Genomic DNA, 25,075 nt, shown 5'->3' on the forward strand with positions numbered 1-25,075 from the left:
TTGGGTTGATCAAATATATGTACTTTCTGTACACACATATGGTTTTCCCACTTTTCCTAATGCTTGCGTACAACAGTGCAATAGTGTACAACCGTTCTACCATTTTGCATGGACTATGTAACTTCATGCTTAGAGACAAATGTTTCATCATGTGACCTCGGAAACTAGGACGATATTCAATTGTCATTACCAATTAACCATTACAATTACCAATTAGCCAATTACCGCAACAAGGATTACTGTCGTCACAGTTTCGTTCTTTAGGGTTTTATTACCATTGGCAAAAGACAAATGTATTTAGTTTTCTCTCTGTTCTAGAGTTTCGAAAATTTTAATGTCAAATTTATTTGTGTTTGTAAATATAAACATCTAATTTTGGAGGGGGATTTAAACTCACTAGAGTCTTCCTTAAAATACCTGTCAACTTAGTTATGCTCTCGTCAATTTAGCCTTGTCTTACTTTTATCGATTTATTATTGCTGAAGTAGTAATGATAGTGATAATTTACGTGTGACGTTATAATCACATCATTCGAGTCTTAACTAGAAATAGTTCTTTGACAGTTTCAGAATGTTACAGCTTACTCTGCTAATCGTAAAAATTGGACAAATGAAAGCTAGGTCCACTGACCTATCTTTAGCAGACTCTTCTGTTGAAAAGTTATTCGGAACCATTAGACTGTGGACATTACCTTAGATCCTCCAGGGCCAGGGGCGGCGCATAGGGCGTCTACGAAACATCGTAAGGCATCTCAGAGCTGAAACCGTGACGTCCTCCCAAAGATTTAGCAATTAAATTATGCTGAGTTATTATATTTATATTTGTTATATGTTTATATATTATCATATTTATTTATTATACTTATATTTTAAATCTTAATGCAGTGTTTGCTTTTTATGTTTCTGTTTTCTTATTTTTCCTGATGTAGTTTTCCATTGCAACTACTGAGGATATAATGCTCTTGTTAACTGTAAAGCTCGATGGTTTCACTGCAGATTTTATATATGTTCTCTGTTTTCTGTAAAGAAAGCAACTGATTATAGCATAGGAGAAAATTATCAGGGATTACATCCTGCTATTTATCTTTGTTAATTTATCCGCTTTTCCATTTTGAATTTCTGTACTGACTTCCACTAAAAAATTAGCATTTTTGTTAACTCTATAAATTTTGTTAACTTTTATAAGGTCTGATTATAAATTAAACAGCGATTTTTCGTTACGATGCCATTAAATATGTTTTTCTGTGTATTCGAATGAAACGAACAGACCTCAGGCAATTACCACACAGGTATAAGGTAGTCAAAGAGGTGGAATCCAGGTTGCAATACCCTATATTAATAAGGATTTATAACATTGTGCATTTATGGCAACCTTGTACGATTTACCCCCTACTTCCCAGGATCGGCTTGCAAAGTTACATTATATAAACCCCAAAATACCAAATTTTTAGCCTTCTTTCCGTACTACCCAATAAAGTTTAAACGCTTCACTTTTTTCGTTAATTAGACTCCTGTATAGAAAACTTCGAGACAGTAAAATAAAAATGAATCCCTTAAAAAAAAAAAAAAAAAAAAAAAAAAAAAAAACAGTCCATAACATTTTTTTTTATATAAAAAAGGAACAACTTTGTACAAATATTACGCAAAAATTATTAGATTTAGATTTTTGATTCTAGCTCCATTATGATTAAATAACTTGAAATACTAACTTTAAAAAAAAATCCTATGCTGACCACTGATCTGCTTTACGTAGATCAATGGTAGATCTCCTGGTTTACTGCCTTTGGCCGGGAGTCTCAGAAGTGGTTAGGGGCAAATCATCCGAAAGCTGCCGGGATTTCCATGCAGATTTTTCCTGGAAGCCATTCAGAGATGGATGATCTTGCTGAGCTTAGAGAGCCACATCATTGACCCCGTTCCAAACCAATAAACCAACGACAACATAAATCGAACCCCTGATCTCAGGATTTCGAGTTCAGTGCGCTAGCTACTCGGCTAGGACAGTTCGATATCAATTAACCCCCAGTCCCACATAATACTTTTATTCGGTTTACGGTTTTACACTTAATTGCCATTTCAGTTTATTTAATTTGTACAAAACGACGAAATGCGGGGTTCCACGACGAAATCTATAATAAAAACAGTATGAAAAGATAGCCACAAGCATGTGTTAGTCCAGGATAAAAAGCTACTCACCAAGGAATCTTGGGTTCATTTAACATGGCAGTAGCAATTTTTTCCAAGCGATTTCCTTTATTTCTGACTATATTCTGATTTTATTATCAAGTTCAGTACAAAAGTCATATCACAATCAAAGTCTAACATTAGAAACACTAACAGTAAATTAGTAGAAACAAAATCTATTATAAAGCATCTTATAATCATAATTTTAATTTATTAAATAATAATTTAAATTTAAATCATAATCTTATAATCATAATTCATTATTATAAAGCATCTATAACCACAATTTTAATTATGATTATAGTTATAAAGCATCTAACTTCAACTTTTCTAGATACAGATATGTATAATAATCAGTGCCTGATTATTGATAATTAACATAATTAATTATCAATAATAACTAGCTATAATCATAATTAAAATTTATAAAGATTATCAACTAGAGCTCACCTGCAGAATTCAAAATTTTGAAACTACTGCTCCCTGATGTCTTTAAAGTCCTGACGATTGTAATGGCGCTACCATATATGTCCTTCTTATACCCAAACGGTCCGTAATTTGATAATGTGACGGATACAGACCCCGATGTGCACCCTTTTTTCACCAAATCTGCAATTCAAGGGGAAATGGTAGAAACAATGTGCGACACAACTATAGACATACAAATGATTTATACGACAAAACCATACGACAATACGACAATTTATAATACATTATACAACAAAACAAAAATTAACACTGAAATTGCCAAGACCATATGACAAAAAAGAGCGAAAACAGCAATTTCTTAGACCCCACTGCCTTTCCACCTATAATAAAAATGAAATATAAATATGACAATTGAGACGGTGATTTTTAATAATCTAAATTAATTAACTTAAACTTTTTTTTAGACAATTGAGACAGTAGCTCTTTTCCCTGTTTTGATCAGAAATTTTACCCGTTATTATATTTTCATTTCATACTAATTACAAAAGAGCAACAGCATAAATTTTAGAATTATAGAATCTGACAGCCAATGATTCAACCCCTTCAATAAAAAACTTGACTTATTTTTATAATTCTGTATCATACTTACTAGGTAGTAACTGCTGCTGAAATTACCACTACAATTTGAAAACTGTTTTGGTTTTGGTAAAATTGCAGCTCAGGACTTGGTAATTTTGGCGCAAGAATCACCTTCAAATTAGCAATAATTACAACAAAAATTCTTCCTTAGATTTGAACATAGAAGCTTTATTTAATTTTTTTTTTTTAACTTCGCTATAAATTCGTTGGATGTATCGAGTTATAAAGAGCGTGTATCTGGATAAGATAGATAGATAAATCGATAAAATTATTCACAACACCAAAGATAAAATAAACTGACAAATTTCTACTTCTAGAAGACATGAATTCATTCAAGATGAAAGTGTTGAATCATTCCAACACCTCGAGACAGTTTTTTTTGTGTTTGTGCTGATATATGCCGGACTATATTACATCGATAATGAGCATGACATACTTCCAGAGATAAACAGATGTAACACTCGGGGGGGGGGGGGGGACACACATTGCAAAATCTCTTTGATGCCGCTAGGGATAGTTTTTCTTAAATGAAAATAAAAAGTGACGTTAAAACTTCCAACAAACAAAAACTACCAAATATATGGACAGGGCAGCTTCCCGTCTAAGCTCCCTTATGAAAACAAGAAAAGAAATAATAAATGAAGAGAGAAAAATCAAAGAGATGAAAAAAACGAGGATTTTGTCATCCAGTAGCAAAATATGCAGATGAAAATCAGGCAAATATTTCGACAAGGACCTCCGTCAAGTCGTCCTCAGTGATAAAAAAAGAAAGAGGAAAAAAAGAAAAAAACAAACAAAATCAGGAGAAAGGACACTCATTTACGTCTAAGCGTATTTACGTCTAAGCTCCCTCCTTCAATCTACACACAAAGATAATTGATAATTTGTTGAGTGTATCATTACTACTACCACTATGACTACTTACAAATAATTTCAGCACAAAGCCGCGTTAGGCTAACACAGGTGTATACACTCCACCTTCATCCCAATCCATTCAAAAGCTTCACCCTTTACTCTTTTCCATGATGTTCTAATTTATCCATTCTTATGATATCTTACCGCACTATTCAAAGACGAGCTGCTTGTCGTTAGGCCTCGGATGGATGAGAAAAATCATAATTATTGACAATCTGTCACCCCTCATTTGTAAAACATGACGCGCTAGACTAGAGACCCCTTGTCCAGGAGGTCAAGGGCTTGAATCCTGGTGTCACTGGTTACTTAGTCTGAATGGGGGGTGAAGTTTGACTCTGTAAGCTGAGCCACAGTTGGGGTACATGGAGAACTTTGAATAAGATAAACAAGACGAATGTACGAAAGCACAGGATGGCAGACCCCCAACACCTATTGCAGTTTCTGGCCGAAGGGTCATGAAATGGGGATCAGCACCACCGGTAGGGATTGTAAAATGCAATACAGTATTCCTTACCTTTTACCTTCAGGACACTCCTTGTTGAACTTCGCTGAAGTAAGAATGCTGGGACTGTTTTTAAAATATTCATTTTAGTGTCCCCCCTGTGAATATAGATATATATATATATATATATATATATATATATAAAACTTTTTAATTCCTCCACACCATAATTCCATACTGAACTTATGTCATCCATATATCTCCCCCAAAATTTATGTTTTAAAAAATATGAATCTAACGCTATTGCTTCAATATTTTCTACAAAACAATTTGCTAATAAAGGACTTAAAGGGGCCCCCATGGGTAAACCATTTACTAGTTCGAAAAAACCCCTTCTGAATTGAAAAAAAAAATAAGAGAACATGTTGCACAACCTAACTAAATTCATAATTACACCGACTTCCAAAACTGTTTCACCACCAATTAAGTCCAAATTTCTTAGTATCTTTCTCTCAAGAAGAATTTCTGCGGCTTTTACATCAATACTCGTATACATTGACACTATGTCGAAACTTGAAATTATAGAATTTGAAGAAATCTCAACTTCTTGACTTCATGGGGGCCCCTTTAAGTCCTTTATTAGCAAATTGTTTTGTAGAAAATATTGAAACAATAGCGTTAGATTCATATTTTTTAAAAGATAAATTTTGGGGGAGATATATGGATGACATAATTTCAGTACGGAATTATGGTGTGGAGGAATTAAAAAGTTTTTTAGAACATCTTAATTTTTGGGGAGGGGATTTAAAATTTACAATAGAATTAGAAGAGGATAATGAACTTCCTTTTCTGGATGTCCTTCTTTTAAAAAATGAAAATAGTTTGGATTTTAAGATTTACAGAAAACCTACTAACAATAACAGATTTTTGTCGTTTTTCTCCGGTCATGCTCGCCAAGTAAAAATTGGTTTAATCATATCTTTAACTGACCGCATTTTTAGAATTTGTTCTCCAAAATTCATTGAGGAGGAATTATTGTTGTTAAGAGATTTTAATAAGTAACCATTATCTGGGTTGGTTAATTGACCAGACTTTTTCGAAAAGAAGGAAAAAATTTCTAGAATTTTCTGACGATATTCTGGAAACAACAGAAAAGAAAGATATTTTTTGTTCTCTACCATATGTTCCAGGTTTGAGTGAAAAACTTAAAAGAATTTTACAAAATAATGGCTTAAAGGTAGCTTTAAGAGGTAGTAATACTTTGGCTAGTTTTTTTAAATTCTCAAAAGGATCGGACTTCCGTAGAGCAACAAAGTGGGGTTTATAAAATCCCATGTACTTGTGGAAAGTCTTATGTGGGACGTACTAACCAGAATTTAAAAACGAGATTGCTACAACATCATAATTCTATTTCATCGTCTTTAAAGCAAAATACCAAACCTGAAGATTTCACGTCGCCCCTGTCGGAGCATATCTTTTAATTTTCCAAATCATTTTATTTGTTTGAAAATTTTTCTTTGATTTCTAGGGACCAAGGTTTAAAGCAAACTTTCAGGGAAACAATCGAAATTAAAAAAATTCTATTCCAGAATAATTCCATAAACAGAGATACAGGTGAATTTGGATTGAACTCAATTTATGATAATTTACTGAGGTCAAATAAAGTAAATATCACCTCATCTAAGAGCTATGACCTCTGTCCACGTAATATGTCAGATAATTCTAATGAACCGGAACCGAAAAGGTCAAAGAGATTTGCCTCGGCTGTTGCATTGAAACAAATAAGAGCAATAAACTATATGTAATTAGTTTATTAGGTATAAATTTGTTTATTTTTATTCATGTCTTTTAGTTTTACTGCTGATGATGAACACTGTATATGTGTTCGAAATATCCAGTTAAATAATTTTATATCTATTCACTGTCAATAAAAAGGTATCATCCCTATTTTGAACTGTTTTACTTTCGTCATGGAAAGGCAGTGTGGTCTTCGAAGTTCTTTAGTATTTTCTTTTTATTTTTTTTTGTAGTTTTTACCTTTTTTAGTTTTTTTCTTTTTTTGTATTAATGCTAAAGCCAAGGTTCGAACCTGGAACCTTTCGGACCTAGAACCTGGAACATAACGCTTTACCAACTCAGCTACTTTGGCTTGAATACATTTACCTTTTTTAGTTTTTTTTTATTTTTATTTTTTTAGTTTTCTTTTTCTCCTTTATTTTTCAGTTTTTTAGCTTTTTTAGTTTTTTTAGTATCTTCTTTTTAGTTTTTTTGTAGTTTTTACCTTTTTTAGTTTTTTTTCTTCTTTTGTATTAATGCTAAAGCCAAGGTACGAACCTGGAACCTCTCGGACCTACAGCTTGGAACATAACGCTTTACCAACTCAGCTACTTCGGCTTGAATACATTCGTTTTTGAATTGTAAAGCTGCCAAAATCTTGTCTTACATAGAGGTGCCCTTGACTAAGGAATACTTTCATTTACTTGAATTTACGCTCAACAAGATCAGTTGCTTGAATTTGGAGTTCCATAGTAGTGACACTCGCATTCATAAACTCTTTTCCAGCTCAAGGCAACCATGAACATGAAGTATATCACGAAGTCTTTTGTCAAAACTGACATCTTAGAGAATGACGATGCTTTTGTTATACCCATGATCTCAGGCTATTTCAGGGAAATCTCCAAGATATCTTGTTGTCCAAATGTAGAAGTACACTTGCTGAAATACAAGGACGTGATACCCTCGAGTGATCTCAAACAGTTTAGGTTGAACTGCCTGAAATTCCTTGCAGAAGTTATCACACAAACGAGGAAAAGAATTGATCATTCCGATCCCACTTTAAAAGCTCTGGCTTGTTTAGATCCAGTACGGCTTTGAGCGGAAGAGTTAACACTCTAGTGGGACTGACTAGTCGGTTCAGCAGCTTACTTGGGAAATATAAAGGTGAAGTGGAAAGGTCAAAAAATGTAATAGAGACTCAATGGATCTTGGCTAGTGAGCAAAGGGTCGACATTATCAGAACCATGGGAACTGAAATGTCTACTTCCATCTTGTGGAAGACGTTATTGAATAAGAAACATGCTCAAGGCAAGCCACAGTTCGAAGAGCTGTCCTTATTCATGCCAAATCTGTATACTCTCCCGCATTCCAGTGCAGCTGCAGAACGTCAATTTACAGTTCTAAAAAATATAAAAACAAAACTCAGGAACAGTCTACTTCTCGCTAGGATAGACTCGCTGATGCATGTAAAGCAGCTGATCTCTGGCACCTCAGGAACCGTTTACGACTGGGGAATTCCTTCCGATATGCGGAATAATTTTATGGCCAGGTACAAGAAGAAAGAATAATAGACCAATGAGCCCAAGGTATAATGAGGGTGGAATATACTTGAAGTTCTGGGGAGGGGGTCTGTGTGTGAGAGGTTACTAAGTTGTTCAGCACTTATATATCTCATATTCATCTGTGATTTTTAGTACAAATATGCGATTGATTCTGGCTTAGATTGTTCCTCTGCCTCTAGGTCCATTAGAAGTACGATTGTAACCATTAAGACAGGAAGACGGCTTAGCAGTATTGTTGGTTCAAGCTAAGTTTCAATGAGGGCACAGTGAACCCCCGACAAGATAGTTGGAAATTTTTTGTATGGGAACTAGGTGTCGATTGCCGAGTCAAAGTGACATACTGTACCAGAGAAGAAAAGTAGGCCCAAAGCATATTAAAACTACAAGAAGCGTGTTCAGGTGTTATACTTCATTTTTACGAATTTCTTCTCGACTGAATCCAGGTCTCGGACAAGTCATTTCCTCGGAAACTAAAAAGCTTAAATGCACCTACTGTGGTCTTGTATTTTTCCATTTTCGAAGATGTCAACTAATGCTTAGCCGATAAAGCCAATTACATAAATTCATAACGTCATACGAGAAGTCTATTTTCAATTTACCGTCGGAATTGATTGTCCCTAGAACTTTAATAAATGTAAACTTGCATCGTTGGCCACCCAGGCACAAATTCATAGTGTACAACATTAATTTAATCGACTGTTCCTATTTCTTCCATGACGTCATAAAAACGTCACGATCCCAAGATAATAGGATAAAGTTAAATTAAGGTCAGGATAAAGTTTTTGTTTCTCTTTTCCTAAATAATTTTTCTACCTATTTTGCTTCTAGATTTTTTTTCTTTTTCGTTCTTTAACATGTTGTTTCAATCATTAACAATTACTTTCTACTGAAAAAAAAACAGGATATGTCCTTAAAATTGAAGATATTTTGCTGAATTCAATATTTTTTTTCTGATCAGCCTTTAATAAACTGTAAAATTTAAAACTGGAAGTGCTTTTAAAATAATATGTTTTAAAATATCAATTCAACATTCCTGAATAAATAAAATCTAATTCTAAATCTTAAAAACAAATATTATTAGTGCGCCAACATTCTGACAGACTTTTTTTTTTCAAAAATATTACAATAGCGCTAAACCTGTGTCAAAAATGGAAGAAATTAAACAGAACATAGTCATCTATTCTTTAAGCAAAAACTTGACGGTTTGAATTCAAAGTTAGTTAGAAAGAAGAAATGAGCTCAAATGAAATATGGAGGTAAGATATTTTGATTTTAAAGACCAAGAAATTCAGGACAATACACACAAATAAAACCGGGTTATATTTTTATAATATTTATTAAAAGCCTTACCCCCCAGCTTTGCTCCCCGCTCCGTCTCCTTAGCTGCAGCTCCAAGTGCCACCTGTAAACCAGTCAATACAGCACTCTTTCCACTACCATTAGGTCCAACAATGAAATTCAAATGAGAATTGAATTCAAAGGCTAAATGATCATGGCACATGAAATTTTGTAGCCTCATAGAAAGGATAATCCCTGGTTTAGGGTCTGGCGGTGATTGGGGCTGTAAAACACAATATTTTAATGATGATAATGTTAAAAAACTAACCAACATGCTAACAGATTTGATTTAAATTAAGATGTCACTGTTTGTTGGTTGCTGATTGTGACCCCAAAGCATGGACATGGTTTGCAGTTACTGCCACTGAGTATAATTTTTTTTTGCTTCTTTTTTATTATATTGAATTCGAACGATGCTATATATATATGCGTTTTTTTCCCCGATTCATCCCAGTTCAATGGTTTGGTTTTGGGTGAACCATATTGGTATTTGTTTGTATATTATTGTTGAATTTAAATAAATAAATATATATCATTCAAAATACAAGTTAATAATAAATATGACACTTCATATGCATATTCACCAGATTCGGTATTAGATTATTCCAAAAAGTATCAGGTGCAGGCATTACATGTACATAAAGGAATGGGTATGGGTCTGTATTCACCCTGATATAAGTAGTATGGGGTCTATTCGTCGCATCACATTCCTGTCCCGATCTCTTGGTATTTCCAAGAATTACAAGAATGATGCACTATCTGGTATTGCGTAATGATTCATACTGTCGGTGAAACAATACAAGACGTCATGTGACAGGCCCCTCATCAGGTTTTTTGAGATGACGGCATTCCAGGAAGCATACCAAGTTTATTTTCTCGGTGAAAAAATAAAACATATACTACGAAAGCCCGTACCATTGCGTCATCTGGTATTCCGTATTCATTCATGTTATCAATGAAACAATACAACAATTCATGCGACAGCCCTCATATCTGGTCTTTTGAGATAACGACAATCCTGGAAATACTTGCCAGCTGTTATTTCTCAGTGTAACAATATTACAAACACTACAAAATACCAGTACCATTGCGTTATCTGGTATTACGTCCTCATTCATTTTGTCGGTGAAAAAATACAATATGTCCTGTGACAGCCCTCACATCTGGTCTTTTGAGAGTCAACAACATTTTTGGCTTCTAAGCAGTTTTTCACTGATTTTACAAGATTTACGTCTGATATATGAATTGAAAATTAGACCCATGATTTCCTGTGGTAAAAGAATGAAAATTTATTCGACTGAGCTAGCAAGTCATTGATGATATTATGTTCTTAGAACTACATTCTAGACAATCTAAGTATTGTTTCTGGGATGCTGGTCAACTGGTGTTAAACGCCAAATATCGTAACGAAATAATTGCCCAATCGATTTCTCAATTATAGTTGAACTATATGGTAAATGATATCACTGATTCGTTTCCAAGCACTTTTTCTCGCATCACTCCATGAATTTGCATACCACAGTGATTTGAGAAGCTTGCTGGAAAGAAATATTCTTTTAATGGTTAATGAAACTTGTTTCGATCTCCAAAATTGCAATGACTACAACCGGCCAGATATCCTTTATGTTATTTAATGGTCCTGAGCACGTTGGTTTTACATTACCTGGCTTGCATATGAGTATGGTCCCTACGCTCCCATTCAGGGTCCCATGTCCCCTAAAGGGCCCCATGGGGGACATGGGACCTTGGATTGGGCCCCATGCCCTCTATCTACATTTTTTGAGGGACGCTTAGATTTCTTTTTTGCGACTTATTTTTATTTTTGGAATTTTTTTGGGACAGTATTATTTTGGAACGCTCAGACTTTCTTGGTATGTTTCAAAAATTTCAAGAATTATGCACATCTGATATTGCGTAAATATTCGTGCTGTCAGTGAAACAATACAATGCATCCCCTGACAGCCCTCGCATCTATTCTTTTGAGTACGCATATACTGTGCAGCCCTACCCCGATGCCAGCCTTAACGCCTTTTTTGGCATCATTTTAGGAATATCCGGGTTTCCAAGAGTTTTTGGTATATTTCCAAGAATTTCCGGAAAGATGCGTTATCTGGTATTGCTTAATCATTCAGGTTGTCAGTGAAACATTACAATACATCCTATAACAGCCCTTACATCTAGTTTTTGAGATAACAACTGAGTCAGCAACACTTTTAGCTTCTAAGGAATTTTCCGGATTTTAAGGAATGTTGTTTTTTGTGGACTTAAAGTCCCAATGCAGTGTTCCTTGTTACACTCCCTTTACCCGTAGGTAATGTTTCACTACTTTTTGCCGTGTGGAAATTACAAATGTTTGAACAATCCTTTTGATCCGAATTTCCCGGACATTGCACATGTTGAGTAGAATGTATAGTAGAATGATCAAGAGGACGGTTTTTCAAAATTGGTGGTGGTATACCTGCGGAACTTCATTACTATGGAAAGGGTTTTGTTTTCTCGTGCAAAAAACAGACGGTGTCTTGGGATCCACTGAGTCCCTATAATGTCTTCGGTAGAGGGTGGGGATAAGCACTTGACACCTTCAAAACAAAATCTTATAGTTGACCTTGATCTGAAACGGAATATTGTTATACGTAACGTTCTTTTGCAATGGATGCTGGCCAATGGTTTCAAGGTCAAAAAGATCCACGGAGCCCTCCAATTCGATAAGAAGACACACCTGAAGACATTTAAAACCAAGACAACTTAGAAATAGTAGGGCTTTTTTCAAGACAGTAGAATTCAATTTTTTAAATATTTCACTGATTGAATTCCACTGTCTTAAAAAAAATTCCCATAATTTTCTAATTTGTGTCTGTTTGATATGGAAAGGCAGTGTGGTTTTCGTCGCTATTAATGAAGACGTTTATTGACCTTTGCCACCTTTGTCAGTAAACGCTCTGAGGCGAAATCAAAGGTTGAAAAGGAAATCTTTAAACTTATTTGAAAATCAGTCTTCGGTAAGATGTGAGACACTATGTGTCATAGGAGTCGTCGTGACGTTGTAACCGACCCAGAAGAATATGCATGAATAATTGCTGATCTGAATTTAACACTATTCACGATCATAGACTCCACATAGACTTTACATAGAAAAGAAAGAAATGTAGTTTTAAATAAAAATATTGCTGCTGGTAGCGCAATTTTAGAAATTCCAAAAAATTCATTTTGGAATATTATTACAAAGTGTGTAAGCTCCAATGGTCGGAGGAGGGAAAAGCTCACGTTTATTACGGGGACACAGATTTACTATTATTGAACGCTAAAACTGGAAATTTATTGGAAGATTTAAAAAATGGCAGACACATTAACTCTCGAATGAACTATACCAGCTGGGATGAGTTCATTTACCCGCAGCTAGTGAGCGCCAGGCCCCAAATAGTTTATTATTTGTAAAATCCAAGACGGAAAGCGGCTTGATGGATATGAAAGAAGAGATACTATTGGCGGTTTTTACGAGTATGAAATACTAAAAGTTAAAACCAGTGGAGTATATCAGATTGAAATGATAATAGAGTAGAACTCGTAAGGGTTAGAGACAGTTGCTTGTTCGTTGGCTAGGATAAAAGTCTAATTTTGATTCTTGGATTGCCGATGATGACGTTCGCAGTGCCTACTAATTTCTAGCTGACATTCACGACCAATATCTCTGACCCCCTCTAAGATGTTTTAAATAAAACAAGTAATTTTTTGACAAAACTCTCCTCTGCCATAAAATTTGATGGAAAGTAAGAAATTGCTCTAGTTGATTGTATTCTGAAAAATTACATCTTGAGAAAAGATCGTACATATGATATAAAAATTAGACCGAACGATTAGCCAGTGTATTGTGAGGAAGAGGAATGGATAAAATTACTTAACTCTGATTTATACCAGTATCTCACTCTAAAGTACAAAGAATATGGTGGTATGACTGATTTGTGTCTTGCAATAGATAAAATATCTCTGCTCCAAGAATGATGCATTCCACTTTAACTATTCAATAACCCGATTGGAATTAAGGCCCTGGTGGTTATGATAGGTTAGGGGCCAGTTGAGATTGGTTGTCCATCGGAATTGGCTTCTTGGGCCCCCGTCAGAATTTTCTGCTAGGACACCGTTGGAATTGGTTGCTTGGGCCCCCGTTGAAATTGACTGCTAGGGTCCCATATCTTGGACCAACATGTTCTAGAGCGTAAAGTTAAGCTGGGAGGTGTTAAAAGAATTTGTGATGGAGGAGGGCAGAAATATAACCCTCAGACAAAGAAATGGGGCATAAACATTAAAGAGTCTCAAAAATATAGCGTAATATAACTTACATGTACCTCTAGCGAGATTATGCGATATACGTAGAAGAATATTGTTCAAATGTGCACTTCTCAACCAAAAATGAATAGTCTTGGCTCAAAGAAACGATATATTTCATTAAAACCGCTCAGAAATGTCTCTTAATATGGTTTAAATTTACCTCAAATAACAAGCCTCCCCGCTCCTCCTGAAATTGGTTGCTATTGCCCCCACCTTTCTTTAATTTATGCTTGTTTTTGCTTACATTTTACCTTATATCACCTTTTTTCACGTTTTGTTTTGCCATTTGTTAATTTTTAATTGTCATGATTTTATATTTTTTCATTAATAAAACTTATATGTATATTATATGTAAAACTTATATGTAATAAAAACGTGCGTCCTTTAGATTTCGTGTTCCAGGATGAATCTACAATACGTAATAATTTACGCAATGAAATATCTAAGGCAAATGCTATATTACATCTCACTTGTTGAGTAGCTAACTTAACCAGTCTAGGTAACGTTAGAAAATTAATAACACTGTAACGGGCAGGTGTCCTCAATAGGTCAAGATCAATAGTATTGGGATGCTTGTGGTCTCATATGGAGAGGGTTGGAAACATACGATCCATTTAATCATTCTAGAAAGAAGGCAGGAAATTCTCCGTGTGTGGAATAGTTTTTCACGTAGAAATTATTCACTGAATCAAAATAACATTAAATACTTCTTGGTCCAGCTGTCTAGTACCCATTCCATAGAGGGGAAATCTCTTCCAACTCCTAAAGGGGACAAAAGTCTCTGGAATATAAAGGTTCCCTGATAAAAAAAAACGTCTTGAAAGAAAATGAAATCTTAAAAAAATCCTTGAAAGAAAGAAAAAACGCCTTGAAAGAAAAATCTCTTGAAGTATTACGTAACACCCACGCGTGCATCATAATTACTTAACACCATACGTGTGTGTCCTCCTCAGATGCAGGCAGGGGTTCCCCGCGGGCCCTGACGTCTAGAAAGTCATGCGAGATTCTGTCACTCTCAATAAATCTACCAAGTCACCCAAGATTGCAACATCCTCAACATGCGTACGCAATGCCCTGTTATGTAGGCTTTCCTGCTTGACTAGCGAGTCTTGAAATCCAACCTGTCATGCAAGATTGCGTCGTTCTTAATAAATGTACCAAGTAACGCAAGATCGTATCACCATCAACATGATTAAACATTCCCTATTATGTAACCACCAAAAGTAAACAAACTCTATTACATAACAAACACAGAAAACATTTGCGTAAGTAAACGATACCCTATTACCTAACAAACACCTGCATCCATTTACATAAGTAAACAAACCCTATTACGTAACAACTAAAGAAATACTGAAGTAAACAAAGCCTATTAGGCAGCAACCACCACCATCTTTTAGAAAACAAACCCTATTATGTAAGATACAGGTGTACTATGCCGTTATATGTGGTTTATAGTATTGCGTAAGACTCAGGTGCACGTAATAACATCTTGAGGGACTAGAAACTCCAATTGTACACCCCCTATCGGCCTTCTCGAATCTACACAGCCGTCATTACTAACTATACATTTCAAAGCAAATGAGCCTCTTCTAAATTCTTCTTCATACGACCACCCCTTCCATAAAAAACCTTATATTCCGCTGGGATATAACTTACAATCCTTACCCCCAGACTCTGGGGGATTCTTTCCACCCCATAGGCCTTATTATATAATCTTTGGACTATTTTTGAACAAATGGCTATCTCGAAATTTTTATCGGATACTTAGGGGGGGTGGCTGTCCTTGATCATTTCGACTCTTAAACAGAGCACTAGAACATCTGAATTGCAATCAAATTAGCCGCTTCCAGAGTTTATACTGAGGGCTCTGAGGGGGGTGTCATCCTCAAATACATAATTTCAAGACCTTTCAACCATGGTGAACAAAATGGCTATCTTAGAACTTTGATTAGATGTGTTTTGAGGATTGATGGGCTTGGGGGGAAGGAGGCTTGTTGCCCTCCATTCAATTTTTACTATTTAAAAAAAAGTCCTTTCAATTTCCAATCTATTGAGCCTTTTTTGAAGTTTCTAAGACAACAAATGATCATCTCAGAATTTATAACAGATGCATTTCAGGAAAATTAGAGATATGCGGGGGGGGATATCCGTCCTCTGACACTTTGAATCTTAAAGAGGGTACTAAACCTTCCGGTTACCAATCCAGTGAGCCCCTCCAAAATTTATACAACCACCCTTTCTATAAAAACCTTATATGGCCAGAGGGCATAACTTACAACCCTTATTCCGAGGGCGGCATTGGGGGTGGTATCATCCTCAAATACATAATTTCTATCCTTTTAACTATGCTGAACAAAATGGCTATCTCAAAATTTTGATTGAATGTGCTTGTGAAAATGATTGGCGTGTGAAGGGGGGTTAGTTTTCCTCCAATCGCTTTAGCTATTAAAAGGGGCACTAGCCCCTTCAGTATTCGATTCAATGAGCCTTTTTCGAAGTCTCTGCGACAACAAATGGCCATCTCAAAATTTCTATATGTTGCATTTTGGGAAAATACGAGAGGGAAGGTATATGCATGGTCCGATCTCTCTGAATCTTAAAAAGGGCAGTAGAACTTCTAATTACCAATCCAACGAGCCCCCTCCGAATTTTATACGATTGCCCTTTCTATATAAACCTTATATGCCCGCAGGGTTTAACTTACATCCCTTGCCCTGAGGGCTGTTGGGGGTTGTCATCCTCAAAGACATAATTTCCAGACTTTTCACTACATTGAACAAAATGCCTATCTCAAAATTTTTGCTGGATATGTCTGGGGAAATGGCGGGCGTAAGAGGGGTGTTATTTCACCTCCAATCACTTTCGTTTATTAAAGAGGTAACTACCCTTTTCAATTTCCAATCGAATGAGCCCTTTTCGAAGCTTCTACGACAATTCCTTCGACACAAAGTGCCCTGGTCTAATACCAAAAAAAAAACATACATCGCTCTTTAATTAGGCAGTGCTATTGCGCTGCCTATGATAAGTATTCGTGACCAAATTTGGATTACTCACTTTTTCCAACTTCTATAAGTTTAATTAATTTTATTGTACAAATTATAATATTGAACACTCTTTTTCTTACATTAAAAATCAGGTAGATTTTAGGCAAATTTGTATGCTTGTGTAGAAAGAAAACAATTACGGTGCTAATTGAAACCAAAATCAATGCCAAAATATTTGCAGTAAATCCGCTTTCTACATTACCTCCCCATGATGCTTTATTTCAAACAAGGTTCATAAAGCACCTTTTAGCACAATAATTGTCATCTCTTTTTTTATGTAGATCTTTTTGGATGTAACCACTACAGACTACCATTGCAGATCCTAAAATGTGAGTGATCTACTCAAAGGAATTCAAGAAAGGATTTCAGAAGGCAATTTCCAAAAAACTATTAAATTGGAAAATTTCTAAAATAACATCAGCAAAAACGATTATTGCAGTTAGTTCTTAATGAGACCTGAAGACTTTCATGCTTATGGAAAGAGGCCGCATGTTATCAGCTCAGGGTCTTCAGGCCTTATTTAAAAATACCTTGTCGGGAGCCTTTTCAGTGCCAAGTTTGGATTTAGAGCTATTAATATACAACATAAAAATTATGGACATGCACAAAAAATTATCTACAAATAAATGTGCCTCGAGGCAATGAGGGAACTAAGGTCTAAGGTAAGAAGCTAATTTTTATTTATTGTCAATAAAACTATTGAGTCAAAACCTACGGCTAGACCAAAAAAAAGGTATTAAAAACTGTTTTGGAGTACCCAAAGAAGGCTATACCATAGAGGAAATACCTCCCAAAAAACAAATACAGAAGCAGTTCATTAAACAGATCATAAATATAAACAATTCGGTTCACTTAGGCAGAGGATCTAAATCCCGTGACCCCCGCCTGTGACAGCGATTTCTAGAGCTTTGTAAGAAAAAAAAAAGAGTTATAATCTGTCTTTTTTGTTGACAAATGATCCAGTCTGTTTGCGAAAAAAAAAATATTGTGAATGAAACAACAACTTGTAGAACCACTGACATACTCAAAATTAACTGTAGAAGGAATGAGCTATGATATGAGTAGACGGGTTAGAATTGATTCATTAAGTTTAATCAGGCAGGGGGCTTAAAAACCCAACCCTCCCCATGACAGTGATCTCTAGGGCTGTGCAAGTAAAAAAAAAAATATTACCTTTTTCTTCTTTATGGACAATTGACTCATTTTGCTCCCTGAAAGCATAAAATATACCTGATTAGATATTAAAAGTAAACTGATTTCAAACATCATAGTAATAAGCCTATCCAAACATATTTGCCTACCTGTGGAGAAGGATCCCAAAAATCCAAATAGACATACTACCATGTAGAGGAGGATTGGTCCCTTGTTTCCTAACGTTGTGTTTTCCCAAGATCACTTTGGAGCAAGAATACAAGAAATTTAGTAGTTCGGATGCAGATACAATTTTCTGTATATAGTGAGCTTCGACAACTCCAGTTTTCCTGACAGGAACAGAAAAAATAGGGTTTAGAAGAGAGCCATAATTCAACTTTGTTTCAGAACACGTTATTTTCCACCACTTTGGTTTTGATGGCTTAGATAATATCCGTGCCTTTCGTAAAGGCTAAAATTAAGAATACAACTTTTGCTTCCAAAGAATTCTGCTAATATATTTCATTTCCTTGGCATGATATTTGAACTGGTGTTCCCTAGTATAGTTGTGTTGCAAGAGCAACACTTTGGTTTTGTCGTGTTTTTCTTTCTTTTTTAACACCCCAATTTCAGCTTATTTCTGGAAAGTGGTAAGGACATAACCTCTACGGTTTTTAAAGAAAGTCTGGACAATAGGCCGGATTGATGAATATGACTTTGCATTTTGGAAAGCTTCGTAGAACTCTTACATGGGGCCAAAAATATATTGTTTCTACCCCTTTCTGTTCGTGATTTCAGCTGAGTTTATCATTCGGTTTTTTGCACTTGGGATTGCGGTAGAGAAATGGTATCAGAAGTGCCTCTTGGACTTTAAAAGTTCTCTCATTACTAAAGAAATTAGAGTTTATCCTTCGCTGCTTTCTAAGTAATGACGTTAGAAACTTGGCCTACAGCAAAAAAAAAGCTAACTTTTGAGCTAAGACAGATGGATTTTTTTTCGACGGCAGTCGATAACTCTTGATGAGCTAATCAAAGCATATGTTATCCATATTTTGGTAGAAAAATTCCTTCATGAGATATACCAGTTGGAAATTTTAAAGGGGTTGACAACTCCAGTAGTAGAGTACACACTGAAACGAAAAATAGGCCGATACCAATTTTGAGACACATAGGGGAGTTTTAAGCAACAGTCCGCTGTTCGCTCATAATCACCTTCCGAAATGAAGGGTTCACAACTTTTGCTAGTTGATGTACCTATGATTTGTTTCTGGTGTATTTGATGGTAAGACCAATTTGGTTCCAGTTGAAAGCATGTAGGGGACATGTAAGTAATAATCAGCTGTTAAGCTAAAATTATCTTCAGCAATGAGGGGTTTGCAACTTTTGCTAGTTGCAATGAGTGGTTTGCAACTTTTGCAAGTTGGTGTACCTAGTATTTATTTTAAGATCCTTACAGATTAACAACTTCAGCGTTTAATTGGAGCAAGGAAACAAAAGCAATCTGTTGCTCTCACAACACTTTACTCGGCAAAGCCAAACAAAGGTTGCTGCAACACCTCACACGCAACATAGATCTAGTTTTATGTGTCTTTGATATAGCCAAGCTTCATGAAACTTCAAAGGGATGACTGAGGAATAGCAAACATATCACACAATCTCTTCACATTACTTAATGGTTCACAGAAGTTTGGGTACTGGTCAAATCCATAAAATAAAAGATCAGCCACAGCTCTAGTAAAATGATTATCAATGAAAATCACTGTGCAGGTTTAATACCCCCATGTTTTGATATCATAATGGCTTCTTCTTCTGAAAAACAGATCTTGGCGTCCAAAAACAATCTCTTTTTGGCTTCATACAATTTTTTTTACTAATTTATTTGCTTCTAGTCTTCTTCTTCCTCCCACTTACAATTAATAATGCTGAAACAGGTCTTATTGCACCTAATAAAGAAATAATCTCCTGGAATAATGTCATTTCTTCATTTCCTGACAGCTTGATTTGTCTGCTCAGTTGTGTCTCACTTTATTTTTAGTCTTCCAAAAGTATTTCTTTTTCCATTTGATGGCTTTGCAGTACTACTGCAGCTAAAGACGAAGGGTTGTTAAGTCTCAGGGACCGAAATTTGGGTCCCCTCTTTTTTCAAATTATTTTCTTCTTTCGTAAGTATAAATAAATCCCTTCAGATCTTGAAATATGGGGTATTTCTTACATGATGAAAAAATGAGTTCCAGCTGTGTAGGATTCTTGTTAGGAATCCTTCTCATAATTATATCATATAGAGTTTTGATTTAATGTTGGATATGTTTAAATGTCTGTTGTTCTATTTGCAAGTAAATTGGTGAGCTTGTTGTTCTGAATTTCTTTGTGATGTAGCAAATGGCGGATAAAAATCTGGATCTTCTTTTCCTAAATCCTCCATATTATTTTTCATAGACTTTCTATGTTTGCGTCTGTGACTGATTTAAGGACCTGACTAATGAGCTGTAGGGCAGACTTAGAGTTTGTGAGCAAGATCACCTTTTTAGGGTCAAGGAGCTTCCTGTTAGCAATTTTTACAGTTTCAATTATACCCTTTATTGCTGCTGTAAGGATGGATGTGCCATGTGAAATTCTAGTTGATATGTATAATTAATATCTATTAACAACTAAAGCTGCATCTGTCAAATAGTAGGTTTTCTTCACAAGTCTTTGAAGAAAATTGTGATATTGAAGACTTCTGCCATCTTAATTTTTCTTCCTTTGGGTGTTCAGTGTCCATTACAAAATAACTTCCCAAAAGAAGTCTTCTGACATCTTTAAAACACATTTAGGCTTCAATTTTTCACATAGGCTCCTACACTCCCTTCTCATGAAGGGTATCCAATTCCCTCTGACTCCACAGATGTGGACCAACCCCTCCCCCAATAAAAATGCTGGACCTACACTCATGAGCAATATTTCGGTGATTTATTCTGCACATTCTTTGAGTCATGTTGCTTCAATTCCATCAGGGCCTTTTGATTTTTGTATATGAAGCTTTTTAAGGGGGCACTTTATTTCCTCTTTGTCAAGGTTTAGTTCTGAGTTTGGAAAAAAGGGTTGTGACTGTGTTTACGGCCCAGTGATATGGCCTCCAACAAAAAGTGCGCTAGGATAGACGCAATTTAAACCCATTTAGTTGGAAGCCATGTCACTGGGCTCTAAACATGGTCACAACCCTGTTTTTTATATTGTGTGTATAAGTGTTTTAACTGTCATCTCAGCAATGGAGCCAAACAGATCCAAAACTGGGCCTAATTTGGCTTGAATGTGCAAGTTAAGGTAACTGAGATAAGAAAAGAGGATTGCTTATGAGGCAAAATTGACTCCAAATAAATTCTGGAACTTGCTATTCAGAATGCCAAAGAAAGCTGGTCTTTACTAAACAGGGATCTTTTAACCTATTAGCAATGTTGCTTTTAGCACACTTCAAAGCATATGGAACAAGCAATATCTGTTGAATTTAAGACTGGAAAGAGTTAATTCAAGTAGAAGCTAGACACAGTTAATGAGACAGAAATAAAAGGAGAGCAATTCTTATTTCAGCCCTGCATTCAGACTGCAAGAGACTACATCAAATACTCGTGTAAGATCAAACATTGGGTAGGCCTACTGGAAGCATTGACCTAATAGTCCATAGCCCTACTATGCAATTCTCTTAAATGTCAAAATGTAGAGCATATGAACGAGACCTTACATGCACAATTCAAGGGCATAAAACAGGATCTGAATACAATCCTTGATGATTCACCATGCCCACACAACTATTTTACTAAATGGTAAAAAGCATTTAACTAGAATTTTAAAGTTCCTTAGTAATAAACAAGGTCAAAAATTAGCTTTCATGAGTGCTGCTAGTCTTTTTAATGGTAGTCCCAAGGGCAATTTCGCCACAGCCAAAGAAAAAACGTATCTTAAGTGCTATCTTGTCTCACCTTAGATTCACACATATTATAAAAAATTAAACAGGATGAGGCCTGTTATCCCCACAACTATGCCAAATACAACCAAAAATTAAATAATAACGGGTAGCAATGCCATGTAAAATAGGTTCCAGAATTTCAACTAAATCCATGCTAGGTTTATCTCCACTGTTCTAACGTCTGACACACATTAATCGCTGTGTTTATTGATCACCTATCCATCAATAACCTAGATCACAAATTTCACTTTTATAGAAATATAAAATCTCTCGCTGTACCAACCTTTCGCTGTCAAAAGCTGGAGAACAAGTAATCTAAAAATAGCCGCGAGAAGGCGGAAGCTTTTGATGATGATGTGATGAAAACAATGGTGCCTCTACGCATTACGAAACCGGTTTTTAAAGATGGCGCTGAGGAGCCTTTTCTCTACATTCCAAGTTGGGTATTCTGCAAATTTCTGATAAATCTTTAAATATCGTGAAATTTGGTATAGCATGAAATAATCCGGTATATTTGGGATGGTTTATATAACTGACCTCTCAATAATATTTTATGCTTTTTCTGAATAAAATGATAGTTTAACTGGGAAATTCAATTTTTAGCCTTCTAAGGACCCTCAAAGATTATATTTTTTTTTTCGTATTTCAGATTCTGTTGTTAGCATGACTTGTTAAAACTGGTTAACCTATAAATTGGACCAACATTGACTAAGCAGAGAACCAGAAAACATGGGAAATACATAACTCCGGCAATATATTAGCACATGAGGGGGTTAAGTACAGTGGAGCTACAGTTGAAACAAATCTACTACAATTCTTTAGCACATTATGGAATTGTTGTTTTTAACCCTTTTAAATAGCCAAGAAGAGAAGGTATCATCTTTAAGGGTTAATGAACATATCTATAGTACGTTCGCCTTATCCGCATGTCAGAAATATAAACTTCCCCAAATGTAACAGAATTCCAAAAATAATACAATATTACATAAAAACTCCCAATCATAGACCACTGTATATTTTTTATTAACTCATTAATGAGATAACTAAGAAGTGGACATACCTTTAAGTTCAAGATTTCATCCTGAATCCAAAAGTAACATTTATTTGCATTGATAGTTAACTTTACCCCATTCCCCTAGTTTCAAACCAAAATACTGTGCAGTCTAAGAAATATGGAAAGGATCTACAGCCCAGAAAATGACCTGAAAAGGGGTGGCCAATCTCTACTACCACTCCTTCACTACTTGCAGTGTTTGAAGGAATCTGTGAAAATGATTACATCTGGGAAATTCTAGCTGAGCTTGAAACTTTGTTTTCTCCAAATTAAGACCTGATTTTCAAAGCCTTACAAGTGGACATGGATGAAGGTAAGAGCTTTCAACAGTATCTTTGGCCATAATTTGGGATGTGGGTCAATTTATTCAAGTTTCACTCAACTAGTTTGACAGCTTCCAAAAAGAAAAATTTATAATACTAGAATTTGACCACCTTTTAAAGGCTGAAATTGAGGAAATGTGAAAAATAACTTCAAAATTTTCCCAACTCAAAGCTAAAATATGGTGTAGGTACAAGTTCACTAAAATATACAATGAAGAAACCCAAAAAAAATAATTACTTCAAACTAAATGCTTGATTCCACTTCCCCAAGATATATTAATTTTTATGATTGTCTACTTAAAGAGAGGAAAGGAGGTTATGCATCCACAGACTAATAGCATGCAGTTGATGCATAGATGTATAATTTGTTACTATTTTCTCAAATGGTGAGTTACAATTCTGATATAACCAGTCCATAAAAGAACCATAATAAGCTCATAAACCCAAATTAAGTGAAAATTGATAACAAATCGAATCAACTTTAGGAACATTTCTTGAATCTAATAATTACAGTATTTGATCATAAAATGGCTCATAGGTTAACATGGTAATCACATGGTGAGATGGCCATCCATATTTATTTATTAATACCAAATACGGTAAGCTTTCAAGCTTGTTGCAATAAACATAATATATAGAAGTTATGACAATACTGACAACATAATACACACATACAAATCAATGAAAATAACGACTACAACAAACACTGACAAATAATACTATAAATTATTTAAAAATGATTTACTTTGAAAATTTGTTTCTGCTAGTTTTGTTTTGAATCTGTTTATGTCATCTGTTAGATATGTTTTAGGTGGAAGGTCATTCCACGGCTTCCACACCCTGCTGTAAAATGAATGTTGGCCTATTTTCCTTTTTGAAAGTGAGGGGTACAATTTATGTGGGTGATAACGGGTCCTGTTAGTGTTATTAAATGTGAAGAACTGTGAAGTACTTATATTATCGATGCCTTTGATTATACGGAATGTGTTAATAATGTCTGCCCTATCCCTTCAGAATTGAAGACTTGACAATCCTAGCCTCTGCAGTCTATTTTCATACAGCAAATGTTTCAAATAAGGTACAAGCTTAGTTGCCCTTTGCTGTATTTTTTCAACCCTTGCTCTGTCATTTTTATTCAATGGATACCATACTGACGAATTGTATTCAAGTATCAGTCAAACTGTTGATTTATAAATGGCAATGAATGACCAGAGATTAAACTTATGGAAATTCCATCTAAGACATAATAGCTGATAGTTTGCCTTACAAGTTACTTCAGAGACATGCTTGTCAAACCTAAGACTAGAATCAAAATGAACACCAAGGTCACAGACATTTTCAACAGGTAAGATTGAATGTCCAGCAAGATGGTATTGGTAACTTTGTTCTACTTTGTCGAAGTAATGGATGATCTATCTGATTAGTCTGTTAATATAAACCTTATCCCAATAAATACAGTGGTAGACTTTATTTTATGATGCTTTTTAATATCCATATTCATGTTTATAACACTGCAGTGACATGCCATTCAACTAAGCCTATATTAATCATGGCCTATAGGCTATTATAAGACCATTTTATTATAGTAACATTTACCTAATTAATTATGCATCTAATACTTAGATGTATCTAATACCCAGCTGGTAAGTAACTGTGAAAGCCCTCATGACTAATACATTAGGTAAGTCTATGATTGGTAGGGAGAAAATTAAATATTACCCCAGGTCAAGCTTACTGTCTTGTAATCATAACGTTTAGTTCATAAAAGGAATCTTGTACCCATATCACCAAGTAAGATGAATGATGAATTATCAGCTAAACATACCTTTTGAGGGGAACCTCAATCACCTCGCAAATAGCTGACACTTTAAAATTTGAATTCTGGTATATATTGAAATGCAGCGTTGATCATTAATATTTATTTACGAATTGATCCAAAACTGTGCCAGAAAAGCAAAAGCCTCGTC

At 35.2% G+C, this 25,075-nt stretch overlaps 1 protein-coding gene across 3 annotated transcripts in view; it reads right to left on the reverse strand.

Moving 5' to 3' along the window:
- The window catches only part of LOC136035522 (structural maintenance of chromosomes protein 6-like), an 86,065-nt gene extending 61,043 nt beyond the window's left edge, over positions 1-25,022 (reverse strand). Inside the window, exons 1-4 of one of the 3 annotated variants that reach the window (XM_065717363.1) lie at positions 24,934-25,022; positions 17,831-17,868; positions 9,297-9,507; positions 2,634-2,792 (exon numbers count right to left, since the gene is read on the reverse strand). In XM_065717363.1, coding sequence (XP_065573435.1) covers positions 2,634-2,792; positions 9,297-9,507; positions 17,831-17,860 — 400 coding nt within the window. In that variant the 5' untranslated portion in view covers positions 17,861-17,868; positions 24,934-25,022. Of the gene's footprint in view, positions 1-2,633; positions 2,793-9,296; positions 9,508-17,830; positions 17,869-22,014; positions 22,096-24,933 lie in introns of those variants that run through there. The other 2 variants (XM_065717364.1, XM_065717366.1) reach the window with 2 other exon arrangements.
- Positions 25,023-25,075: the final 53 nt, after the last annotated feature.

This window comes from Artemia franciscana, chromosome 14, assembly GCF_032884065.1.
Source record: "Artemia franciscana chromosome 14, ASM3288406v1, whole genome shotgun sequence".
In the NCBI taxonomy this organism is placed as follows: Eukaryota; Metazoa; Arthropoda; class Branchiopoda; order Anostraca; family Artemiidae; genus Artemia; species Artemia franciscana.